At 32.7% G+C, this 27,588-nt stretch overlaps 3 protein-coding genes and 2 long non-coding RNA genes across 6 annotated transcripts; 2 read left to right on the top strand and 3 right to left on the bottom strand.

Annotated features, from left to right (window-relative positions):
- Positions 1–33: 33 nt before the first annotated feature.
- LOC114194237 lies at positions 34–3,805 on the bottom strand. Its single transcript, XM_028084352.1, has 4 exons — positions 2,980–3,805; positions 1,691–2,911; positions 658–1,296; positions 34–341 (listed from the first exon to the last, which is right to left on the bottom strand). The coding sequence occupies exons 1-4, from the start codon at positions 3,803–3,805 to the stop codon at positions 34–36; spliced, it is 2,994 nt and encodes a 997-aa protein (XP_027940153.1).
- A 1,564-nt stretch (positions 3,806–5,369) lies between these two features.
- LOC114194236 lies at positions 5,370–6,784 on the top strand. Its single transcript, XM_028084351.1, has 5 exons — positions 5,370–5,427; positions 5,475–5,481; positions 5,876–5,990; positions 6,065–6,451; positions 6,536–6,784. Exons 1-5 carry the CDS (start codon positions 5,370–5,372, stop codon positions 6,782–6,784), a joined length of 816 nt encoding a protein of 271 aa, XP_027940152.1.
- Positions 6,785–11,239: 4,455 nt separating this feature from the next.
- On the top strand, positions 11,240–16,404 carry LOC114195343. 2 transcript variants are annotated; one of them, XM_028085770.1, is made up of 13 exons: positions 11,240–11,341; positions 11,430–11,545; positions 11,620–11,681; positions 11,876–11,926; positions 12,009–12,035; positions 12,358–12,462; positions 13,209–13,316; positions 13,494–13,565; positions 13,656–13,706; positions 14,328–14,390; positions 14,477–14,601; positions 14,829–15,036; positions 15,395–16,404. In XM_028085770.1, exons 1-13 carry the CDS (start codon positions 11,277–11,279, stop codon positions 16,109–16,111), a joined length of 1,770 nt encoding a protein of 589 aa, XP_027941571.1. In that variant the 5' UTR covers positions 11,240–11,276; the 3' UTR covers positions 16,112–16,404. The 2 variants fall into 2 exon arrangements, with proteins under 2 accessions (XP_027941571.1, XP_027941572.1); XM_028085771.1 differs by having other exon boundaries at positions 11,256–11,341; positions 11,447–11,545.
- A 1,486-nt stretch (positions 16,405–17,890) lies between these two features.
- On the bottom strand, positions 17,891–19,779 carry LOC114195371. The gene is made up of 2 exons (XR_003606475.1): positions 18,718–19,779; positions 17,891–18,314 (listed from the first exon to the last, which is right to left on the bottom strand). It is a non-coding gene; the product is annotated as an uncharacterized LOC114195371 (long non-coding RNA).
- A 6,154-nt stretch (positions 19,780–25,933) lies between these two features.
- On the bottom strand, positions 25,934–27,588 carry LOC114193131. The gene is made up of 3 exons (XR_003606226.1): positions 27,490–27,588; positions 27,311–27,383; positions 25,934–26,200 (listed from the first exon to the last, which is right to left on the bottom strand). It is a non-coding gene; the product is annotated as an uncharacterized LOC114193131 (long non-coding RNA).

Here is a 27,588-nt window from a genome sequence, read left to right as displayed (position 1 = left end):
TTGCTTTCTAATTAGCTTAAATGGCCATGGGGACTAGGACGGAGACATTGACATTCGAGGAATATAAATTTCTTGTCCATCCTTGTTACCTGTTATCAATTTAGCACCTATGACATGGTTTGCAAGTCTGGTCACGATCAATCTGCTTCCATTGCATAATCCTGTAGCTTGGTCCAAGTTTCTCAAAAGCATTATAGGTACTCCAATCTTTAGTTTGATCTTATGATTAGGAAGTCCAGACATACTAAGTGAATTTAGAAACTCAGAGGTGATATTGCTATAAGCATCACTTGAAGTGGATTCATCCACTGAATCAGAGCTAAGATATTCTTTTTCTTCTCCTGTGAACAATTGTTAGATATATAAATAAGACTATTATTAATACCGATCATACCAACATGTACCATTATAAATTCATGACTTCCATTGGCATATCTGGAATTAGTGATAGCATGTATTCATTGATTTGATTGACAATCTCAATTCTACTTGCTAATATTGCTCTGCTCTGCAAAAATGATTCTTCTGTGTACTTGTGAATTAAATCTGGATATGTTGTATTCACAATTGCCTCTATCGGATCATTGAACTCTGAAATCAGAAATTCTTTGGGTATTTCGACTTCTACTAAACCGTCATTTGGTTCTTCTTACTTACCATCACCAATTTTAACAATCCAATCCGAGAATTCCTGAATCTCGGATGCAGTACTACTTTGTAAACCTCGTTGTAGCAGACACATATTTTTTGTCAATGTTAGAACTTCACAGTGATCCCAAAGATAAGATGAATTAATTGTGGAATTTACAATATCGGACCTGCTACCTCCAGGGATAACAAGAAGGATTTGCCTAAAGTCACCTCCGAATACTATCACTTTTCCACCAAAAACAGCATTCTCTTTCGTCATACCACTCATTATGTCATTCAAAGTTCTATCTAATGCTTCAAAACAATATTTGTGTGCCATTGGAGCTTCGTCCCAAATAATAAGTTCAACTTTCTTTAACAACTCTGAAGCTTCAAATCCTTGTTCGATATTACAAACTGAATTATCTAATGTTGGTACTGGTATCTTAAATTTAGAATGTGTTGTTCGTCCTCCTAGTAGTAATAGAGAAGCTATTCCACTTGAAGCAACTGTCAATACAATTTTTCCTTCAGAACGAAATGCTGCTGACAGTGTTCTCCACATGAAAGTTTTTCCAGTTCCACCATATCCATATAGAAAGAATACTCCTCCTTGTTTATTTAGAACGACCTTACTAATCTTTTCAAAAATTTGCTTTTGTTCACCTGAAAGGAATTGTTATGACAGTTGTTAAATAATGTCATTTTCGTTTAAAGTAATACAATAAGAAAGAACATAGCTTCTGAACCTGTCATTGATCTTAAGTTGGATTGGAACAATTCTCGTTGCTCAGCAATGTTATAATTCAGTTCTGCATAAATAAGCCTATTTCCACAATTTTGGACAACAAAATCATTTGGGTATGGCATGGTTGGGAAGAATTTTAAACTGCTTCTATTATCTTCAAGCAATTTTTCTATCTCGATCAAAGTCAGATTTTAGAGCATTTTTGTTCCAATGGTTAAATCTGCGTACAAATAATTTATAGAATATCTTATTACTTTGGAAGAGACAATCTCGTAACCCAATTCATGTGCAAATAAACAAAATAGATATAACCTTCAATTCCGGAAATATTTCTCTCGCAATACAAAATTCCACCTGCAAGCCACTCCCATGTTTTGTTCCATAGATCTTCTGGATGATTAACACTATTCGACAACAATATAGTAACGAATAGTTTTCTAAGATAATGTCCGAAACCCCAATCTTTTGCTTCTCTTATAGCTTCAACATATTTTGTATCATCTGTTAAAATTCCTAGAGCTAAGCAAGCTTCTCTAAATGTAGAATATGTTACATTGTTAACTGTTCTGATATCTATGTACGATGTTGCACCTTTTACATGTGTTAGCATTCTTCTAAGATAAAACACTTCACCAGTACTTAGAGGTACCCAAATTAGCCTTCCAATAGTATTTCCTGTTTTCCTTGGTTTCCAACATCTATCTTTCTTTACATAAACAAATTTGGAAACGAATTCAGCATATGTTAGCTTTCTGGCTTCTGCATATTTCTTATTACATTTCATCCAACCTGTAAACATTGATTCTGAAACTGTTGATTTTCCCACAATATCATCCATTTCGTCATCATCCTTAAAGTACACTGTCTGTTCTCCCGGTAGATGAAAAAATAACCTTTCTACTGCTAGATTTCGTCCATGAATGGGGAACGAAAATATTCTCCAACATGCCTCGCATGGAGATACGTATCTACAGTCCAGATATTGTTTGATTTCATCTACTAGTTGTGTATTCAAATTTGCTTCGTTCTGTTGTGGAACTATGGCAGTCGTTATTCTGTCGTAACCTTTGTTGATATACTTAAATAAGTACTTGATCGAAGTACTGCGATTATACCATTCAACATTTATATGTGCTTGGTACTTAAAAAGTAGTTCAAGGTTATAAGGAACCACAGAACGGTTATCAAGGAAAACACCATTCTTTGTCACAGTTAATGAATCGTTCCTTTTACGATAATGTGGATATCCATCTTCTGATACACTGGTGGTGTTCTGAAAGTTTTTTGGATATAGGCGCGAGCATTTTCCATTTTTCATGCAAGGCAAGGATTTGTTTATAGTACCACAAGGACCGTGTATCATGTGATCTAGAACACATTGATGTAGTTCAGAACATGTAATTGGACACGGGATTTCAGTAGAAATGATTTTGTCAATATCATCAGGAGTTAGGTATTTACTGCTCGGATGCAAAAAGATGAGCAAGTGTGCATGAGGTAGGCCGCGCTTTTGAAATTCTATAATATACATGACTACAAAATAATCACAGAACAGTTAGTATAATAGAATTATATCATTATTCATAGAATGGATAACTTACATGCAATAGTTCGGCCCAATAAATGATTTTTGGTTAGATCTATGAGAAGTTGTTCGAATTTAATCTTGAAGACCCTTGAAACTATATCAGGACGATCGGTTGAGGATAACTTTAACTTTTTCAATGCTCTAGTAATTTCTGGCCATTTAGGATTGCATGTGAAAGTTATGAAGAGATCTGGAAATCCCATATAACTACAAATTGTCATTCCATCAAAATACAGTTGGTCCATAAATCTTCTGCTACCAATAAAAGATGAAGGAAGAACAACCCTCTTTCCTTGTTGTGATCCTTGGCTTTTTGAACTACCTGAGGCTTGACAGATGTTATTATATTTATCAACCCTTAACTTAGATTGATTATATTTAATGAACGACAATCTTTCGGATTCCATCATTGTATATCCATCAACAATGAATTGTTGAAAAAGTCGTCTAGATGTAACCAAAGTTAATGCTTCTGAGTGTCTTGTTTGCAACCTGAAACAAAACCACTCCCTAATTGTCAATCTATTTCTTTTCTGGTTGATTCCTGGTCTATCACGATGATTGACATCATGTCTATATCCATCTTCCCCATATGGAAATAGTAAAGGATATTGAAACCCTAGGTAGCTTGTGTGCAATTCATTTATTCTTTGTAATTTGCCGGATTGCTTTTCCATTATGATGTCTCTACCTGAAGCAGTATCAACATCTCCAACAATAAGGGCTGCAACTTCTGAAACATTAGGAACATTGTATATCCTTCCATCCTTTGTCCTGTCTACAATAAGTCTCAATTTCAAATCATCAAATGGTTGGTTCCTATATCTGTCCCTTGCCATTCTAAATGATTTAGCATGAACATTGAACTCATCGAGCATCTTTTTTAATTTGCTGACAATTTCCAAATCGATATTATCTTGATTCCTGCAAAGAGTAAGAGCTAATATAAGTACTTGTTCAGCTTCGTTTAAGTTCAATAGAAGAAACTTTTCATGTGCCTTAATGATTCCATTCTATTTTGAACTTCATTTTCGGTGTCGTAAATATATAGTTGGGCAAACTTTGGAAGTCCACCGGGTACTGGTAAAAGGCTCCCTATTCTATGACAAGATTGACCTTGGATTCTTAAATTGGGCGGTCCTTTTCCATTATTAAAAGTTCTGTCAACTTTAGCTCCAGGAGATGTAAAGGCAAACATCATATTGTATGTCCTAATATGACTTTGATAATTCTTGCTTTCTTTGGATTCATTGTCAAATAACAGACGTTGCAAAAAAATTTGTGGCTCTTTTAGAATTGGTAGTTGAACTTTACCATTACTACAACACAAATGGAAAGTCGGACTTACACATCTCCTGGTCTTTTTAATCCTTTCCTCGTACCACATGTAGGCCTTGCATTCCCTGCATATGAATATTGGATCTCCAATGTCTGCGTACACTGTGTATATTCAAATATACTCTTACTAAATGAAGTACAATATAAGAATAATAAAAATTATAGGTACTATATAAAATCTTACTAATTGAAGAAATCGATCATTGTAATATCAGACAGTGGTGTACAGTTCCTTTTCCTTCGATGATCGTCATCATGTAGTTCTCTATGATTCCTTTTCATTTTCTTTTCTTTGAGCATCATCTTTCTTTTCAGTCTTGCATTTGCGCAAGATGCATTGGACTCCATCATCAAACTATTATTGAAACAATTGTGACAAATAATATTATTGTTCATACAAAATCATTGTACACATTTGTATTGCATATCGTATTTCAAGCCAAACACAATATTTGTTTTAACATTGACGAATTAAAAACTTCTCCCAGTCCATTAGAAGAACACAAAGCATGTAACAATGATATACAAATAAAAATAATAATAATACAACAACACATTGTACCCGAAACTTAATATAATTGATTTTTGGATTTTGGTTTTCCTATAACTCTTCTAAGTTTAAGTCTTTGATATACTTGAAGCTTTGAAACAAAATATCTTAGCAAACTTTTAGATGAGCGAAAATATAAATTGCGCGCCAAATTAATTTTATTTGTTTAGTTTATTGCATTTAATCCTTTATTATCGAAATGATTGATTGTATAGGATGGGGCAGTTCAACCCCTAAAAGTCATTCTACATGTACTTCATTCATCTAAATGTCTACATCTATTAATGAAGGTTTTGTTTCTTTAAATAATTTTTATAATTAAGTTAAAAAGTAATGATGGTTGGCGTAGAACCTTCCATTTGATGAGTTTCAAGTTGTTTCAGAGTTATATATAGTATGTTACTATTCATTTATGCACCAACCAAATTTTCAAGTTGTCCAAAAAACTTTCGAACTTCACCAACCAAATTTTCTCAAATGTCGACTTCTGAGGCAAACCAAAACAATCCTACAAGATGGTATTCCTTCAAGAATTGGTTCCAGAGTTCACTCCACTTGGTATTTCCAACATGGGTAAGTATTGAACTTATGATTTAATTTTTGTTCATGATTATTGTTAGATTTCTGGTAAAGATTCAAACTTTCATCAAGTTATCATCTTCTACACCGTAAATACATAGATTTTTTCTAAAAAAATCCTTGCTTGCTATATGTAATACTTTGGTTCTTTCTAAAGATGAATAAAAAAAATGACTTCTTTTCGTTTCGAAACTGTTGGGTAGGAGTTCGTTCGTTTTGATGAAACTTTCTTTGACTACTGGGGACAACATATGGAGATGGGGACAAACTACTTTCGTGATCCGGTAGGAAACTATCTTATGGTTGAATTTGAAGAGTCTTTCATGCAAAATCGAAGCTTTCGTATAGCACGGGAAATTTCAAATTTTTATAAATTGGATGATCTATACTGGTTGGGGATACTATACTGTGGACACCGTTACTTTCAGATTCGTATTTTCAGTTTGGCTATGAAGGAAATAGACTATCCTGCTCCGAGACTGGTTCCTAATCCCCAACGACCCTTGTCTTCTTCGAGGTTTTTCACTTGCTTTAAATCCGAACTATTGCTGCCTCAGGTATTATTTTAAGATTCATAAGTTCATCTTGGTTTCTTAAGCTAGTTATTAATTATACTTTTAAACTGGTGCAGACATGCATTAAGTTGGAATATGCCTTTGTTATTTTTTGGGCACATGAATTGGACTATGACAACATTCAACTAATTGATCCACGTCAGAAGAAACATGATGTTGGTATACACAAGTCGGTAAATGGAGACTTGATTCTACAGAAAGGGGTGTTAGAGATGGCTGAATATTTCAACGTCAAGGAAAACAAAATCATACATATGAGTTATGTTGACAGAAATACGTTTTTATTTAGGCTTTTTTCATCTGAGGGAATTGAAATTAATTATGCTCCTCAAGTGGTCAGCGTTAGTAACCATGATACACATCTCGGAGACTATGACCCTGCAGATTTTTACTACTCAATGGCCAAATGCTTATCTGAGAATGATACCAAATCATCATCACTGGTATATGATTTTTGACCTTAGATGTTATAGTGTAATGTATTTTCATGTGTTCTAATTATAACTACGGACTTGATTTTCTTTCAGTACTTGGAATCCGAATTTGCAGCAAAAGCTCTTGTTAAGAAGAGGACACGATACATATTGGTCAATTCTGAAGGTGATTGTTGGCCTTGTACAATTCGAAGATCTGGAAGAACGAACAAAGAATGCTACTTAAGTTGTGGGTGGAAAGAATTCTGCAAGCAGAACAAATTAAAGGAAGGAACCATAATCAGACTTGGTGTAGATAAGGAACAATCGAATTTTATCTATGTAATGGAGATAAAAGTATAACCTTTGTATTTGGTACTTTGTTTTGTCCAACAATTAACCACAATAGTATTTCATAGGTCCATCAGAAGAACAACAATCTTTTTGATATATATCTGTTAACAAATGTTGGTTATCGTTATATATTTATATATATATAAACATCTAATTTGTCGGTCTATAGAATTCTTATTTACTACTAATTCTATCTGTAATTACCTTGCTTATTCTTATATTTTGAACCTCTTCATGCATACAATAATGTTATAACCATAGTTCGACCTTCTACACAACAAATAGTATAATATATTGAATGTGCGTGGGAAATTAGAACAATAAATTCACACAGGCTTAAACGATTAAGCTGATTGAATATCAATTTGAATATACGAAGAAATAACGTAAACACATTTCAAACATAATAGTTAAATTCTGAACGGAACTTAGAATTTTGATGTGCAATAGTAAATAATATCATTTACATAATAATATAGTTGGTAAACATATTATTTGGTAAACATAGTTCGTGGATAAAATATTACAACGATGGTATACTAAAAATAAACAACTGTCCCAAAATCCAAATCTAGATAAAACCATTAATATGATAATGATTTCCAAAATACAAGACACCATCAGCAACTTTGATCACCACGACATCAAAATCCATATATATTTACAAACTTTACTGGTCAACCTTACAGCTTCTCCTGTTTCATCCGCTTTTTAGTTTTGGACCTAGAAAATTCTGCACTTGGAATATCATCCAGATGGTCGCAATCAACCTCAAAGTCGAACAACAGTTCCTTGGTAGGGGTAACACAGAAGTCAATATAAGGATCATGATCTGCGGATCCACTCAAAGTCAACTGCACATTCCAAACAATTTTTTATTATATTTATTTTGTGGATTAAAAAAACATGTAAAACTAACATAAGAAGAGATTATATATTACCATGCACATATCAACTTTTGTATTTTGATCAAAACCTGTCTGTCCAATGATTTCTTTGTTCTACGATTTTAAACATAAAATCCTTACTTCAAATCAATAGTACTATCAAAATTAAGTATACAATGAGTTTAAACTCTACATACCTTTCCTGTATGGCATGCACTTTTAGTGGAACCACTAGACTTTGATTTGTTTGTGGATCCATTAGATGATTTGGATTGCTTTGTGGAAACACATACAACTGTGGGACTTGACTCTTCAATCTGTCAAATTCATTCAACAAATTTGAATAAATTTATAATTATGAAAGAAGTACAAAATTTTACAAATTAGACGTACCTATTTTGTATGACGACCACTTATATTCAGAGCAATTGTTTGAGATTGCGTATTGGGACCACATATAACCTTGGGCCTCGACTCTTTGGGCTATCATTCACCGAAATGTAAACTGTAAAAATCTACAATTAAGAAAGTAAAAAAATTGGATATTACATATACCTTTATCCCATGAGGTGCACTTTTAATAGACCCAATTGTTTTTGGTTGCTTATTCCAAACGCATATACCTGCTGCTTTAGTTCCTTTATCTTGTCATTGAAAATCAAAGTACTAAATACATAATCTCAAACTAAGTTATTACATCACAAAATCAATAAAAAGGAAAAACAACTAAATCATAATCAAGAGAATGACCTCCTCTATTTCGGGTCCGCCCTTGGAGTTTGCTTCGGTACTCGAATCACATGTACCTTCATCACTGCTGTCCTTAATCTACATATGAATAATAGTAAAAAAATCATGCTATGAAGGATAAGTCAAAACACATAAATTCTCTTGGTACAACATATCAACCTACCATCTTAGGATCAAGTTTACTTCTAATTGAAGCAATAGTTTCAGGATTGGTCGAAGCTTTCATTACAGACGAAGATCTGTTACTTGGTTGAACTCTAACCTTAAAAGCAAGAGTACATCCTAGCAAAGCATCTAAATCCTCTGGAAAACATTTGGGATCATCTTCACCATCCTAAAACAAATAAAATGCAATCTTACACATCCATTTAGTGAAACAATTGACAAACAAACTAATAGCACCTCAATCATCTTATTCATCAATTCAAGAGCTGATACACCAATCAAGTTAGTACAGTCTTGATCCCACATTACAAAATTTGTGTAACTGTCTCCATCTGTAACCTGTAATTCTAACTTATATCTGAAACAAAAAGATTTAGTTATTTAATAACATAATACTGATGTAAACATGAAAAATATCTAAAATATAAATACAAACCTAATTCCATGTTTTTCATTATCAAACCCACAGAGAACACACTTAAAAGGACTTACTTCATCAGTCTTCTTCCTGCAACTATTGCATACTGGATAACATCATCCATCATTACCTAAATTAAACTTTATAGTATTTGCAACGGTAACACAATATTGTTCCTATTAAAAAACAAAACAAACTTATATCAACAAATAAATAATAAATTCAACAAAAATGTTACAAAAACCCAGAATAACTTACTGATTACCTCTTTCATACATGTAATTTCAGATATCGTACGCACAACAACTTTATACATAAATTTCTCATGTTCACTATACTGAGATGGTGAACTCAATTGGCTACACTCTTGACTCGAATTAACTTCATTGCCAAAACGTCTATAAGTAGAAAATTTAAATGATTATAATACAATATATGTTAAACACAATGTCTAAAATATAACAAAACATACTCTATCCATTGCTCCCTGAATCGAACTAACTCAACACATTCTTCACCCATAAAGAGCTTTGAACCATTCCAGGAATTAGATATTGAGACTGGCCACCGTCCTAAATTAACAGCAAGATCAGCCCAAAAAAAACCACAAAACACACAAATAAAATGGACAAACCTGAACACGACTTAATCTTAGCCTGTGTCAACAGAACGACAAGAAGATAGGAATCTGGTTCACCCCTCCAATTACTCATAAACTTGAAGTAATATGAATTCCACAACGTACAACCAATGACTGCAGAACTGTAAAAAATGCGACAATATCAACCGTTAAATGAGAATACAACAATATTAAAAAACATAGTAAATAATAACTAACCTCATATCCCTTATATGAAAGACCACATTCTTCGACTGAGGATTACACCTCACATTATCAACCACTCCAATAATATCTAAAACAAAGAATAACAACCCATTCAACTCATAATCTTCATATACTAAATTCCAAAGAACAACATCATATGTACATACCATACACCAGATCAGCAGAGTAATTTCCATCCACTATATCTTCAATACTTTTGAAGTTGTAAACGTTCGGTGGAATACTCGAAATTGGTTGTTGTTTTATAGTTGTTGCCCCAATGAACAACAATTTGTAAGGATGTTCACATACCCGAAATTGTCCTTGATTTTTCAATATCTTAAAGTTATGCATTATATAGGTTTGACCCTCTACCACTTTTTCTTCCCACAAACATAAATCCTCCTTTTTTACCATGGCAGGAATCATATCACCCTGGAAAAAAAAGCATAAAAATAGCAACACATAAAACAACAACACATAAAACAACATCACAATTGCATTACCTTCTGATCCAAAAGAATCAACTCCATATGACGACTATTATCCCGGTTTTGAACAAACCACAAGTCTTTCACTCTAACAACAAGTTTCAATGTTTCTTTCTTGTCATCAATATCTTTGATGAGATCAAGTTTTCTCGCCATCAGAAGATACAAACACAACCTACACCAAGTTAAAATACAAAGAACGTAATAATACCAACTACAGAATCTGACAAAAAAATAACAGCAACTCTTAAACGGAAAGAACAAACAGAAACCATAACTCATGAAACTCAAATACACAGAATACATACCTGGTAAACCATACAAAACTGAAACAACAAAAAAAAACGAAGGAAACTACAAAATCAAAACTGAACCAACTAAAAAGACAACAAATATAAATAATCCCAATATCCAAAACTGAAGAACTGAAAAAAGAACACAAATATTAAACAGAAAAAAATGGATAACCAAAAATAACACAAACCCACAACGAACTCAGAAAACAAAAAAAATAAAGACTCAACCACAAAAACCAAATAAATGGAAGACCTTAAGAAGATGGGTTAAGATATTGCAGAACGGAGAGTAAAAACTGAGGAAGAAGAAACTGAGGAAGAAGGAAAGAACGCAGCTGCAACAATTTTTAAAATACACAACAATGAACTTTGATCGCAAAGCAACTGAGCTCATTAATTAATCCATGCAAATCAATCAAATCATGCAGTACTCCTCCATCTAAGGCGGGAAAACGAAAATGACTTCTTTGGCCACACAATCGAATGAAATCGAAGCTTAATCACAGGGATACATTCGTCAAAAACGGAAATGAGAATGGGCAGATTACCCAAAAACCTAAAAATAAGACAGCTGTCAAAAATGTAAGTGGGGATATTTGGATCTTTTCCAGAACGAATTGTTTTCTTATATTTTAGATTCAATAATAAAAGAATTGATTAACTAATGAATGTATAAACCCCGAAGCCTGAAAGTGTATTTTCCGCTACCAAATGCCGGAAGAAACCCAAATAGGTAGGTTTTGAAGTGTTTGCACAAATCCAGTTTCATTGAAACAGATGTTTGATCTCACTTGTTCTTCTAACGCTTCTTTGTGTATAAGCAAACCTCACAAAGTAGGCATTGCAATGGCTTCAGGGGAGCAAAAATCTCCACCCCAAACCCAAAGGTTGCAAATTTATCCCAATACAAATTCTGGGGTCTCACCTTTCTGGAGAGGTAATTCCCTATCCATTTGAAATTCCTCCATTGAAATGAAAAAAAAGTTTAATTTTTTTGTTTTTTCTTTGCAGAAAAGTATGAAAGAGAGGCCAAGAGGTATTGGGATGTTTTCTACAAGCGCCACAAGGACAGGGTTAGTCTTTCTCAGTACTTGTGTTTGTGTTCTCTGTTAATTCAAATTTTGTTGCTCACTTGTGTATTATCCAGTATACCTGGTTTCCTCTTGTTGGTGATGTCTTTTGATGTAACTGGATAACTTTACTCTAATTGTTTAATTCCCATGGAATTTGTTGTGTAATTGACTTTGGTAATAATACCTTTTTTCAGTTTTTCAAAGACCGGCACTACTTGGATAAGGAATGGGGCGAGTACTTTTCTGTGAGTGAAAGGAAATACCATCTTTGTTTATTTATGTGTTTTGGATGGTGTTGTAATGGCTTAAGGGATTTTTAATTTTCAGGGAGGAGGAAAGAAAGTGATTTTGGAGGTATATATTCCTGATCATACTGTTTATGCTTCTGTGTTTTATTAGTTTATCCTTTATAATTGTTTAAATTACTCAGGAATTATAATGTTGAGCATACACGCATGCCACAATGTTATAATTGGATTAATGTGATTGTTATAAAGTTTTTTGCGTGAACCATAGCAGATAGAACCTTCCTGCATTTGTTTTCTACACTTCTACTTGTCACTTGCGAAATTTGTACTGGTTATTTATTGACACAGTTCATTTTCTGTTCACGATCCTCTCCATGAGGTCCTTGGCCTAGTAAGTTTCTTAACAAGTCATGGTGTGTGCTAAACAGGTTGGCTGTGGTGCTGGAAATACTATCTTTCCGGTGATAGCATCATATCCGGATGCTTTTGTGTATGCATGTGATTTCTCACCGCGAGCTGTTGAGTTGGTTCAGGTTAGAAACCTCCTTTTTGAAATCTGTGTCCAATCATCATCTATTTCTATATGTGTTTGTATGTGACTTGACTTGGCTGCGTGCTTCCTTATTCAGTCTTTATCTTGTGTGCATCTTTATTCAGTCTGTGCAAGTGTCAGTAAGAAGTCTCATATGCTGTAAAAATTACAATTTGAGGGATATAACGTAATGCCTTAAGGTTTTGGGTTATATATGATATCAAGTTTACTTGTATGATTTACTTGTGGTCCAATAATGGAGATCTCCCTGCTATTTTTACCCTTTTCGAATTCCTTAACAGATCTGTTAATGTGGATCTTTCTGGTCAGGTTCATTATGCAGAGAAATGTATATTCACACAAGTTTTTGTAATTAACTTAATGTGAATCACGTTTTGCCAAATAGACAGACATCGAGGAATCATCCTAATCTGCGGTTTAATGCCACATTATTGGTATACATTGTGGAAATAAACTTCATCTTTTACACAGGTTATTCATTAGGATGTTGGTGGAATTTTGCAACTTTTGTCTCTTTAGAATGTTCCACGTGGTGGTCTTCTTCTACAAATCAGCTAACTTTAAGCCTTAGTAGTTGTTAATTCTTTCTTTGGTAAAAGGGCACACTTTATTTTGTTTTAAAAGACGAGTTTGTATTGCTTATCTATTCTGTTATAAAAATATGAATTGTAATACTTTTTTATTAGATACATCTAGTGAGAACAATCTTGCTTTCTTTTTTTGCAGACACACGAAGACTACAAGGAATCCCATGTTAGTGCTTTTGTCTCTGATTTGACAGCTGATGATCTGTGCAAAGAGATTCTTCCATCTTCAGTTGATATTGTTACAATGGTATCTGAAATTCTGATTGGCAGTTTAAATCTTTAACTGAACATAGATTGGACTGATTATGTGATCAAATTTGCTTTGTTTGTTGCAAGCTTTCATTTTCTGGCCTTATTTCAGATAGTTTTTGTATTCTTATTATTGGCAATTAGTAGTTGTTTATGTAGCTGACATGGTAAGCAGATATTTATGTTGTCTGCAGTGTCTCCAGAGAAGATGCCTCTAGTTTTACAAAATGTTAGAAAAGTTATCAAGGTATGAAAGAATTCATTATATATTCCAGAGTTCTTGCTGGAGATAACTCGTCTGCATGTGATGAAAGTCATACCTTTTCTCCAATTGCAGCCAGATGGATATGTGTTGTTCCGAGACTATGCTACTGGGGACCTTGCTCAGGTGGATTTATTATTGCACTTTACTTTTTTAACTCACAGAAAATTGAAAAGCGCGCAATTATTATCTAATTTATTTTCTTCTGATAATTATTTATAAAAAACAGTAAATAAAAATAGGACTAACTGTATTGGAATCAACGAAATGGTCTCACAAATTTATTGATAAATTAGAACAACCGGAGGGAAAAAAGAATCATGAATATTCAGATCATTCCAGAAAAGCCACAACGTATCCATTTTTACTAAATTTTTACGTAAAGTACTTATAGTGATACTAGAGATACTGATCTGAAAATCAAAATCCAATATAGTTCTTATTGTTTTAACTTTCAATATTAAAATGATTTAAATATTAAGCTCTTTAGTTTTTGGTTTTAGCTATGTTTATACCGAGGTGGGGCAATTCTATACTATAATACTACATCTTCCTCATTTAATGTGAAACTCTTAGACCATTATTCCTTAACTAAAATATGGTGAATCATCTAACTAATTAATTACCATTTCAATTTTAGCATTTCTGGTGTTGGAAAGGAAAACTGTTGACTATCAAATTTTGGTTGATGAATTTCTTTTTATTTAAGTATTTGACAGTTTCTGTATCTATTTTTGTGCTCTACAGGAAAGGTTCTCTACCAAGGATCAAAAGATCAGTGATAATTTTTATGTTAGAGGTGACGGCACCGTAAGTTTTCAGCTTGATCCATCTTAACTTGTAACTTGGTGATTTTCTTCATTTCTAAAGTAGTATTCCCTTTGTTTCCTGTCCAGCGCGCTTACTATTTTTCAAATGAGTTCTTGACAAATTTATTCAAAGAAAATGGTTTTGATGTTGACAAACTCCATGTATACTGCAAACAAGTTGAGAACCGCTCAAGGGAGTTGATAATGAATCGGTAATATATTTTATCACAAGTTCATTTTGGTCATTTTTATATGGTATTAATTGTGTTCTAAGAGTTGTGTTTTTACATTAGGTAGCCTATCATGTAGGATGCTTTCTTGAACTTCTAATGCTTTCTATCATATATGATACTTTTAAAGATGAGGTTCCATTTGTTTTCCTTCACATTCAAACACATTGACTGTACTTCTGTTTTCCCTTTTTGTTTTTTGGTTTTAGTCGATGGGTCCAAGCTGTATTTCGTGTATCAGATAGTTCCAACTTGTCTTCAAGCCAAGAAGCTGAGGCCAATAATCTTGATAGTGATAATGTCGACAAGGAAATCAAGCAAAATAATTTGAATGGTGGTTTAAATGACTCTGCAGTTGATTTGTCTGAGGGTGTGGCAATGGACATGTTCGGATTCTTACCTTCCAGTGAGTACGAGGTAAAGTTCTCACTGTTGCTCAATCATTACTCATCCTTTAGTTCTAACAAAAATTAATCAGATTTCATGGAATCATTTTTCTTAGTATCTGAACGTATCCCATCTGAGGTTAGTTCTTTCAGATGTACACAATTTGCATATCAAGGCCTTTTCCTTTCTCCTTTTAGCAACTTTTGAATGACTTCTTTTTCGAAATTTCCTTCAGTATTATTCTCAATTTTTATTTATTAGTTGCATATATGTCATAAACGATAGCTTTCTTTGGCTTATTTTTTTATACTGATGTTTTTATTTAGATTTTTTTATCTCTTCAACATATTAGTGTGTCCACTTTTCATCACCTGAGTTTTTCCTGTAGATCATTGAGATCAACCTTAGAGGCTGGAATTTCAAGATTAGTTTACTTTCAAAAGAGTACCAACATACCTGCAAGTCAACGGGTTTGATGCTGTGGGAATCGGCGCGGTTGATGGCTTCTGTCCTTGCAGAAAATCCCAGCATTGTTGCAGGAAAGAGGATCTTGGAGTTGGGGTGTGGCAGCGGAGGTATCTGCTCAATGATTGCTGCAAGAGATGCTGATCTAGTGGTTGCAACCGATGGTGATGGTTTTGCACTTGATCTCCTGGCCAAAAATGTTGCATCCAACATTGAACCATCGTTGCTGACTAAACTAACCACAAAAAGATTGGAGTGGGGAAACAAAGACCACATAGAAAGCATAAAGGAAGTAGTGAGCAATAGAGGATTTGATGTCATCATTGGCACAGATGTGACATACATTCCTGAAGCCATATTGCCTTTGTTTGCAACTGCCAAAGAACTCATTGCCACTGGTGGAAGCCATGAAGATGGTAATGTTCCTGCACTTATTCTTTGCCACATTTTTCGCCGAGTAGACGAACCTACCTTGCTTTCTGCTGCAGCACATTTCGGGTTTAGATTAGTTGACAAGTGGCCTGCTGAAACTTCAAGTAATTTGTCACATAGCATTATAGACAACTGGTTTATTGACAATGGTTTAAAAGATGATCTTCCTAGTACAGCATTGAACATCTTGCTCTTCTGCATGGAGTGATATTGATTGAGTTTAGCATTTGTAGCTTGAGTGCAAATTGGTTTCTTGATTCTTCCTTCATTACAAGAAGTAGAGTGTAACTTCCTAGTTGATTCATTACTTGCGCTCATTGTACAAGTTTTTTATTTGATGAGGGGTTTTGTAAGAGAATTCTGTTTTCTTTTTCTTAATTTTATATACTTTTGTTGCTGTGCTCCCCACATGGAGGCATTGGCATATGGACACATGATGTTTATGTATACCCTGCATCATTTTCTTGGAAATACAAAAGTATTACTTTTTGTGAGTGATTATGATTGTTAATTACAGATTAGTCAAAGATCTTTCAGTCATTTAAGAGGAATCGTTAGCAAAAATTGGCGACAACAAGTATGATACAGTTCTAACTTCTAAATTGGAGCTTCTTGATTCTACATGGTAACACATAAACTCAAATGATTTTTCTCTAAACATTCTACTTTGAATTTAGTGTGAATGTACTAACATTGTAAAAGTTTTTAATTTTTTTACTTCAGTTATAGATTATGTATATACAATGAGATTGTTCATTTTTATGATAACTAGCTTTAGTGATTTTTCATTGGTAAACAAGTAAAAATCTTTACCTCAATAGAGTATCACGTCTTTGGCAAACATTATTGCTTAAGAGTAACTTAGAATGCGCTTGATAAATTCAGGTAGAACTTGTTTGGATTCAAATTTATTTGTCAGAAAGAATAAATCAGAGCAAAAATGACCAATTGTTCATCCATGAAATATTATATTTACTAAAGTTCTAGCAATTTGTGTAATCATTTTCTGTATGAACTTACCTCGTTTCGTACGGCTAAATTTTCAGAATGCAAACAAGGACCACTCAAGCAACTGTCCATTGAATTCATCACTTTGCACATCCACTTTTTATTTAAATTAAAGCATATATTATTTCTTTTGTTATAAAAAGACTAAAAAGTATGTTCATGTTCAATGAACAGCTTATTCCTGGTTGCATGCACACATATTCTTTGGATATATATATATATATATATATATATATATATATATATATATATATATATATATATATATATATATATATATATATATATATATATATACATATATATATTATATATTTTGCATAGGGTTACCTTTACATTACAATAAGGGGAGCAGTACTGTTCTATTGAAAATTTCTTTGTTTAAATATTAGGCAATGTATATTTAATCTTCAACAGCTTAATGGACCTCAAGAAAATAAGTATGTCAGTTTTCTCTGTGCTTCTTAAGAGCAAATACGGATCTAAAAGTATTTAAATTTTTTTAGTCGTCCTTTTAAATATTTGTTAATTTTCATATCATAAAGTGTTTAACTAAATCAATTATAGTATTTGAAGGCCACATTCTGCCATTAATTAATGTCATATTATAATGAATTGATAGTATTAAAAAGTTACATGATTACTTCCAATATATATATATATATGCTCAACATTGTGTATAAGATAGTTATTATTAATAATCTGATTAATCTACTAACCAAAAAAGAAGTACATATATATAGCCTTATCAGGTCAGAATTCATGCTTAAAAAAAGAAAGGAAGCAATGGCAGCTCAAAGATTAATGGTGCTTGCTCAGGAAATTGTTTATTTTAGATGAAATTCTCATTACATACAGAAGCTCACTCTCATTAATAAAGATTAACTACTTTCATTTTTATTATGTTGTATTTTATGTTATAATTATTGTTTATGCATGTAATAAGTCTAGATTACATATACTTCTGTTTTAACTTGGAATTATGTTAATAATAATTTACTTTTGTCAGAGAAATGAAATGTATCTAGACAAACACACACATCAATGCAGAAAAAATAATTAAAACTATTGCTCTTTCACGTACCCTTAATACACAGACACACACATATAAAAGCTAACCCTATACACAATTAGCATAGTTTGTACAATTTTAGCATGCAGTGGTGCATGTATATTTGATCAGAGTATTAATTACAATTACATGATTGTGCAGGTAAAAATTAAATATGCAGACACACTTATCATTTAGGCATTCCCTTTTCCCCATAACTCTTTTTTCTTCCTTTTTTTATCAACCCTAAATATATAGAACATACATATGGTTGTTTTAATTTCCCACCAAGCTGTTTTCTGGAAGATTTCAATTGTTTGCACTCCATTTCATCAACAAGACCTTTTACAACCTGAAAGTGGCATAGAACTCAAATGTCAGGGAATGAAAATTCATACTCATTAAATTACTGTGTTTTAGAACCCTAAAGTATCTGATATATAGGGAGACAATCAATATACTTGAATTAATTTAACCACAGAAACGCATAGAGTTAAATTCGATGACATAGGATTAACTAAAGTAAAAGTAAAGAAATGTGGAAATTCACTACTTCCATGAAGGTCGTGGAGTTAAATTGATTACTCCAACCATTACAAAAAAAAAAAAAAAATCAGATTCTGACATAACCCATATAATACTCTGAAGGACTGATAATACCAAAGAGATATGAATAGTATAGAGTACTGTGCGTGTTAAAAATGCATAAACTATCCATCCATGATTATGTGCATATCCCAGAAAAAAAAAATTACCTTTTTGAAAGATTGTAGTTCATAACTTTCAATTCAACTGCAAAAATCCTTCTGAGTTCAATCCCAAAATTTAAAATAAAGAAAAGAGAGATGAGTACATATACATATATATACCAGATAAAACCTAACCAACAAAATCAAGATTTAATTTCAGTTAAATCTATACTTCTGTAAAACCATGTTCATTACTACAAAGAATCCCATTTTTCCGTCACAAAATCCATACCTTTGCTGATCAATTTTTCTTCTTAACTGAGTATCCCCAAAACCCTAGCAGTTAATCTGGTAAATTCATGAGTAAAATAAACGAAAATTAAGATGGGTTTTAAATAGAATCTTGTGTCTAAACTGTCATCAGATGAAAATATAAAACTGTTTTCAGTGATTAACCTCTTAAACTGAGGCTAACTGAGAGCATACAAGATCAAAATTCATCAACTAATTAGAGTTACAGATACTTATTGTATCTGTGAAAGTAGGCTCTCTATAAGCGAAAACAGAAATAAAATTACTTTTCTTGAGGAAACTGATGCACTTCAAATCTGCATGCTAATCAAGAAAAATCCATATGTGGAAACCAGCAATACATACCTGAGACATGGAATGAGATGCCCATAAAGCATAATATACTGAATGATATGACAACACGAGCCTTAGGGTTACTTATATGAAGGGAAAGTGAAAACAAAAATCAGATACATATATATATTAACAGAAAGTGAAGAACAAGAGGATTGAAAGAAAGAGATGAAGATGGGGTGACAGATAGAGAGTAAGCACACATAGCTTCAAGCATGAAACCTTATCATCCAAGAAAGTACCATGTGTGCTCACTCTCTTCTGTCACCTCCCTTTTACCCTAATCTGCATTCATTTACTGAAATCTGATATCATTGCTGCATAAGAATCAACAATGGATTGGATGAGGGTCGAAGGGAGAGAACAAACATTCAGTTTTTTCTGTAATAATTAACACCCTTTTTTCTCTAACATTCAACACAACAAGTTCACTTTCTAATGGAACAAATCAATTGCCCTTGTGTGAAGACCTGAACGGGGATGCAGGGTATATATAGGGCCAGAAAGAGGAAATGTTGCATCACGTATGCACGGAATAAATGTGGGTTTATCTTCATTGCTCATTGATCTATAATATTTTAATTTATGTATGGAAAAAGAAATTAGAAAAGAAGAGAAAAAAAGGAACTAACTTTATGATCTCTACATCCATATGCAACAACCCCAACCACAAGTTCATTTTATTCCTTGCTGCTACCTACTATCTTATAAGCCCTAGCTTAAAGGCATCTTCACATTCTAAATCTATTTACCTCTAATCATGTTTCTCAGGTCTCTTCAAGAATTGGTTTTGTAACAAACGAATATTAATTACTCCATCATTTGTCTTTTTCTTCACCATCTGATATCATTATTAATCCTTTAATTACACCTTTATTTTCTTGTTTAGTTCTTAAATAACAATTAGCTAGTTACTGCAGGATTAGTCCTTGAAAAAGTGCTTGTGAGTGTTTCCCATTGATGAGATTGTTAGCTAGGATTAACTGCTCCATCTTTGAAAGTTAAATCATGAATTCTACACGTCACAAAAGCTGCTAGAAACATATACATCATACAATCACACATACATATATACATATACATATATATACATATAGATACAGACATATATATATATATATATATATATATATATAGTATTTACAGCAATTAATGTGAGTGTATGATTAAGCATATATTCAAAAAACGATGAGTTATATCTAACGATTCTTTTCTTATGAACGACAGAAAGTCAATGAGAAAGGTTCTTGCTCTGAATTATCATGTCAAAAACTATTCAAGTGCAGCATTATTGTTGTCCATCTTGTAGGAATATTCATGGTTTTAATTACGAATAATATTGTGCAGATGAACACATGGAAGTATAATGGCAGGTTCCTTTTTTTCCTTTAATTAAAGAAGGAATTAAGGGAGAAAATTAAAAAAAAAAAAAAAAGTGGAATTGCTGTTCACGAGCTAAACCAGCCAATAAGTGTTCGACGTCTGAATACACTCACAAACGCAAAAATCTAATGCGGCGCTAAAGCAGTTTAAAGTATATTTGCTTTATGCTTTACATTTGTTAACACATTAATTATTGATGCAAAGTAAATCATTGACGTCAATTTTCGAACCTATCGCTGTTCACTAAGTGCATCATCTGTGTTTCTGCTACTCTTATATGCCTTTAACACATTGCCCCAGTTGTAACATTTTTGTTTATGTCACTTTTACACATGCCTGCATCAAAATTAAACCCTTTTCTCTTCCATCTTCACTCGGACTTTCTTTCTCTTATCCTCGTTTTCAAGATAATTAAGGATGTTCCAGACATAGTGAAACGTTATGTCTTTTAATCATAGTTAATCAAGTTATCACAAACCAATCTCCTTTTGCTAATGTTTGCTGGTGTGAGATGTCAAGAAAGATTGAGATGACATGTTTGAAACAATTGTGAGGTTTTGGTTCTCTTGCTTGATTTCCAAAATCTTCACGAGATGTATCTAACAAGATTGTAGCTTTCTCTGAAAAAAGGTATACGTAACATAAATTCAAAATGAAAAAAAAAAAATCAACTATAGTGAATATATATAATATATATTTATCTTAAAATGTGTGGAATTCTTTAACTATTTTTTTTCTTCTTATGCTAGCTATCTATATATTGTTCAGGTGTTGAATCAACATATACAATCTATGACCTCGTGATTTGAGGAAGTTTAGCCAATGATTGTTGGTAAAATGGATTAATTAGTTAAGGTAATAGTGCCCTAAGATGATAGGGGTGTTTCAGTTTCACGCCTTGAGCAGCATGCATGATCGGTGAACAAATTTTGAGGTCATATTTGGGGTATGTGAACCTAATAATGACCATATCTTATACTAGAAACTGTAGCTAGATATAGTACCATTTGGAATGATGATACGAGGTGGGATTCCACAAAGGGCATGATAAATAAAAAACTTTCCCCAATAGGGAAGTGCCCTATGAAAATAAGGTTTTGGACTTGCCCTTTTTTGGTGGACATGAGAAGGACATGGTTACGTGGTTGTTGATTCCAAGTGTTTGAAGAGACATGAAGTGACACAAATCAAACAAATATAATTTATTTTTTTTATTTTTTTATTTTATTTGTGGATAATATATAAAAAACAATGGCCACTTGCATCATCTACACCGATTACGATGAGCATCTTCTTCTACCACGGGCAACTCCTCGATCTCAATATTACTTTTTTGGTAAGGGGTAGAAAAGAAAAGATCTCAATCTTTTTGGAGTAGCACGTTTATCCTTTTAGATCCAAAAATCATAGCAATCCAATACTTATATTTTCCTAAAAGAGAAAGAGATTAAGGAGAAAAACAAATCATAGTTGGAACACAACAATGTAACTTAAGGAAAAGAAATGAACAAATGGAGTAAAAATAATGATACGAAAAAAAGGTAGCAATATATATCAAATACTTTTTCTTTCAAAAGATGATGAGATACATTCCCCCATTTCTACTTTACGCAAACCACAATAGCATAAACAGATAAAAATATCATTTTCCAATGAATTTATTTCTGAGATATTTTTTCCTAAAGCACATAGTAAATATATATTCTATTAATATTTATGTTTATCCTTATTATAATAAATAAAAAATAAAAAATAATAAACAAATATATTTTACTTTTAACTCAGTTTTCATCAATTAGTCCAAACAAAGTATTTTTCATCTATTTTACATAAATAATATTGTAAATTGTGATTGACATATAGAAAGCACATTGTGTGGATGGGGTTGGTTTGCAAAGAGGGAAGTGGGAGATTGATTCGAAACCCTAGCAATGTAACACTTGTCCTTATGAAAAACTGTGTTGGAAACTGGGCAACAAAAGCAGTAGCAGCACCCATTATAGGTACAATGGCTAGGTGTTGTGAGAAACCATTTTGAGGATGATTAAGTAATTGGTTTGGAATTAATTAATAAATAATTTGGCGTGAGAGAAAAAGGTGTGGTGGGGTAGAAAAGTGTATGGAAGAGTGAGGCATGTGAGTTGGATTTGGAGGCATGTGGTAGAATCAATCACAAACATATATTGATTCATTCATCCACACATCTTTTGATTTGGTGGTGTGCACTGCACTGTGCACGCCAATGTCTATTGGCTCAGTGTGGCGGTGTTGCAGTCATCCCCACCACTGCACTATACTATCTTTACCATGCCCCCACTCCTGCACTATCTCAACACAACACACTACTCTGTCAATATCATGGGTTAAAGCACTGTTCCAAATCTTCTAACCAAAAGGTTTTCTATTCCGTTTTCACACTATATATCAAAAATTATTGCACTTCTATAGTATAGCTTTAAGAATTTGTCTCTAATTCACTGTCATCAGAGAAAACCATGACAGAAAATGAAGTATTCTGCATGTTGGTGGATGGATATCATGTGTATTTTCTTCTCTCAATATTTTATACTTTTTTTACGGAAACATTATTTAACTCAATCTTAAAAAAAAAAAAAAATCGGTTTCTGACTAATATGGTAAAATTTACATCCACATATATATAGTATAATTTAACTTTAGATAATGTACAAATCACTAACTATTCCGATCCCAAGTTCGCCTAATGGTATTGTTAGGGTTAATCACCTCTCATCCGAGGTATTATTTGTGTTTTGTCACGATTTTATTCTTAAAAGACGTCTTAAAGGATGGAAAGAATAATGAGTATTTAAATTGTCTTATATCTTAATTTGTAAACGATATAAGTAGAAACACTAACAAATCTCTTTCGTGCTAAAAGATACATATTTCGTATGTGAGATTAATATTTGTTAATAGTATGATACCGAGAGGAACAATATGAATCAAACAATCAAGAAATTTCATTAGGATAGATATACTCCTTACATGACTCTAATACATTGTTCAAATATAAACTTTAAGTCTAACTCAATCTTAAAAAAAATAACTTGTAAGATAAAGTTTGCACTCACTTGTATATTATAATTTGGTCTCATCTCTTCTTTACCCTATTTTAATTATATATATATATATATATATATATATATATATATGGAATCTTCTACCTCCTTTACCCTATTTTAATTGTATGATAAAAAGAAAACTCACTTTATTTCTTTTGGTTTTTTAGTTCAAGAGTAATGATCAATGTTGTGACTTTGGTTGCATGATGAAGGGAAATTAATGGACAGTTGTTGGTATAATTGGGATGAGACACACAGAGACAAGGTTCCTTGGCGCATTTAGTCATATAATAATTGAGCACAAAAACATGGTACTCCATCTCTATGTGATTCGTCTAACACATTTTTTTAATTAGGGTTCTACTATTTCATTGTGTATAAAAAGTAATGTATGAAATTGATTGTATATTAGTCTCTAGTCTATGGATGAAAGTGTGATAAACAGATTTCAACCATACAATGTGAGAGATGAAAGTGGGAGAGTAAAAACTCATATACTCATAGGCCATATAAATGAAAGCATGACCATATAATTAAATTTCTCATGAGATACTAACTTCTTTCTCTCATTTTCACACACACACACACAGAAATGTTAACATTTTATTGTGAAAAATATGAATTGTAAATTCGACTTACAATAAATAATTAAGACTATATTAAATAGGGCTACTTTCATACATTTCTTTAATACCAATCGTTCAAATATAATCTAATAATTTGTAATTGTCATAAAGTTTAATGTCATTTCCTTAAAAAATATAAAAATATTTATTTGGCTTAGTTAAATTATTTCATTAGAATTAGAAAATAAAATAAAAATACTTTTATACAAAATAAAATGTTAGAGAAAGAGAGAAGAAGGTAGGAATGCAGTGAGATTTGTCTTCAAAAGTCTTACCTTAGTTTATTCAATAGGGATTAAGTTTTTTTCTTCTATAATTCTAGGAGGAAGGACAAAACAACTTACACAACAATAAAATTATTAAATAATAATTTAGAGACAAAAAATAATTCGTCATTGTACTAACTAGATTAGACATTAATTTATAAATTAAATATTATTGAAATATGAAATAATTTCTATTATTAATAAAAGATTATAATTCGCCTGAGAATCAAAATTTAAATTAGTTTCTAACATTAATTATTAATATTTTAATTATTAGTTATTATTTTTTATTAAATAATTAAAATTTTATTAGTTAATGTTGTAGGTCAATTTAGTTTATGATTCACAAACCAATTATAAAACTTTATTATAAAAATTATTTTAAATATCAATAATTTTAAATTTGTTAAAAACTTATCTAACTTAATCAATATAATAATTAACTATTTTTTTATATAAATTAATTGTTATTTAATAATTTTTTTATAGTGCCATATATAATGCTTTCAAGGAGTTATGAGCATCTAAAATAAGTAATCATACGTTAATTGATTTTAAAAGTGGTGCTTGTTTTGATTTTACATTGATCCATTGTGTAAATAATGATTGTTAGGGTTTTGAGTTTTTGATTAATGAATTAAGATTACGAGATTCTATAATATTTTTGAATTGCTAAGACTTGAGATCTTAATGATGCAAATTGTATTTGTAATTGAGAGTCAATATGATAAATCAATTAATCTTTATATCTTTGTTGATTTACATTAATTTAATTTAAATTGTATGAAAACAATTATAAGTTAATTTTGGCAATTGATAATTAAGTTAAATAGTGTGCACCTATAGTAAATTATGTCATTTCCATGCTATTGGTAGATTTGATTTTAGTTGAGAATTGTGAACTTTTTTCATATATTTGATTTGGTTCATGTATTCCTAAATTATTTTACACGTGTAAGCTTTAGGTGATTATATAATGATAAGAGTACTATAATATTTGAGTCATTAAATGAGTTTGAGATGTGATTTTTTATTTTCTTCATTTTATTATTAATATTTATCAAATAAAAAAATGTAAAAGTATATATATATATATATATATATATATATATATATATATATATATATATAACTTAGAAGGATAAAAGGATAAAAAATGTATTTAATATATACTTCCCTCAGCTCCTTTTTTTAACGTTGTCTTTAATTTATAAATTATAAATTACCTTCGAGTAAGTGTAACGTGCCAAAAACTGAACAACCTCAATCAATAAAACATTCATCACATACATGAATATTCAGAGAGTACAGAGTTTTGGATACAAAGGTATACAATACGTCCATTATACCCGGATTACAAGGAAAGGGCCCCACATGACCCAACCAGAACAAAATACTGAAAAGAACAAAATTAAAATTACTAGGTCTTGATCGGACAAGAAAACATAAATAATATAATCCTCCAGTAATGTGGGGCCCAACACCCGTTCAATCCATCAAGCTGCAGCATTCCTATTACCATCTCCACTGTCAGGGATTCTCACATCTGCTCACATCAACAAGGTTGATGATCATTGCAAAGGAAGAGACCACGCATAACACACAAGTAAGCAAAAGGGTAAGCTAGCGAAAAGTCATCATACAGGCACACAACACACCATTCATATTCAATCATACATAGCAGTCATCCCAATGTGAAATACCCATCCATATAAAACCCTAAGATTAAACTATTCGGATACTTAACTGAGGCACCACCACGTGGCAGTGGAATTAGGTCCTAGCAATGAGGCGTCACTGCGAGGTCTTCACGGAATTATACCCTTACAGGAGGCACCACCACGCGGCCTTCGTGGAATTACGGCCTAGCCCTGAGGCACCACCACGACCCCCCGTGGAATTACGTCCTTTTGTCAAGGCACCACCAGGGACTCCCCTTAAGAGGATCCGTGGGATTACGTCAAACCGATGAGGCGCCACCAATATCTCTCATTACAAGAGTCATGAAATTATGCCCTACCCATACTTTAAACATGTTCCACCCACCAACCAAGAATTTCTCATAACAATAATATCATGCAAAATCAACAGTTCATACAACCCATGCTTTTCAATTCATACCCAATCAACTAACATGCCATTTCCATTTCAAATGTAAGATATTAATCATGCCATCATCACACAACCCCTCTTGTAAAACATTTAGGAGTAGATAACAAACCACACATCAGCGGACCACTCAACAACAACAACAACAAAACCTGCCCGCTGCCTCGCCCAAGCTAGCAGAGCTCGCTCAGGCGAGAGGGACCCTCTCGCTCAGGCGGATCCCATCTCGCCTAGACGAGGGCGCGACAAGGGGCCAAGTGACTCTGCGAGGTCTCGCTCAAAAAGAACACAAGTCGCCTAGGCAACAATTCGAGTGAGAAGGTCCTGGGCGAGCCTCTGATAATCTCGCCTAGGCGAGACTAGCTCGCTTGGGCGAGAAAACCAGCACCCGCCACTGTTTTCTCGTGCAACAGTCAGCCACACACATCCAAACAGTTCAAACATGCATTCTCAAACACTCGTATTCTCACACAGACCATTAAATCCTCAAAAGCTCGTAAAATAGGCAGATCCCACGAAAAATACAATAAGGTCTAGCTTCCCTTACTTGGAAAGAGCTAGCGGAAAGACCTCGACTCTTAGACTACGAGCACCACAGTTTAGAGAGCAGATCCTAGAAGCTGAAATGAACGGTGGAATAGTTGCAAAAAGGGTTATCACGGTGAACCCCCAACTGAGAATACGAAAACCCAACAGAAGGAAAGAGTATGGATCGGAAATACTTACGTGGGATAAGAACAGCTTGAGCGAACGTGGAAGCGGCGAGGAGGCAAACCCTAACAGAGAGTACGGCTGCTCAAGGAGGCACAAGGGTTCTATTTTACG

The sequence above is a fragment of the Vigna unguiculata genome, chromosome 8, assembly GCF_004118075.2.
Source record: "Vigna unguiculata cultivar IT97K-499-35 chromosome 8, ASM411807v1, whole genome shotgun sequence".
In the NCBI taxonomy this organism is placed as follows: domain Eukaryota; kingdom Viridiplantae; phylum Streptophyta; class Magnoliopsida; order Fabales; family Fabaceae; genus Vigna; species Vigna unguiculata.
The sequence above is the reverse complement of the archived record's forward strand: the minus strand, read 5'-3'. Positions and strand labels throughout refer to the sequence as shown.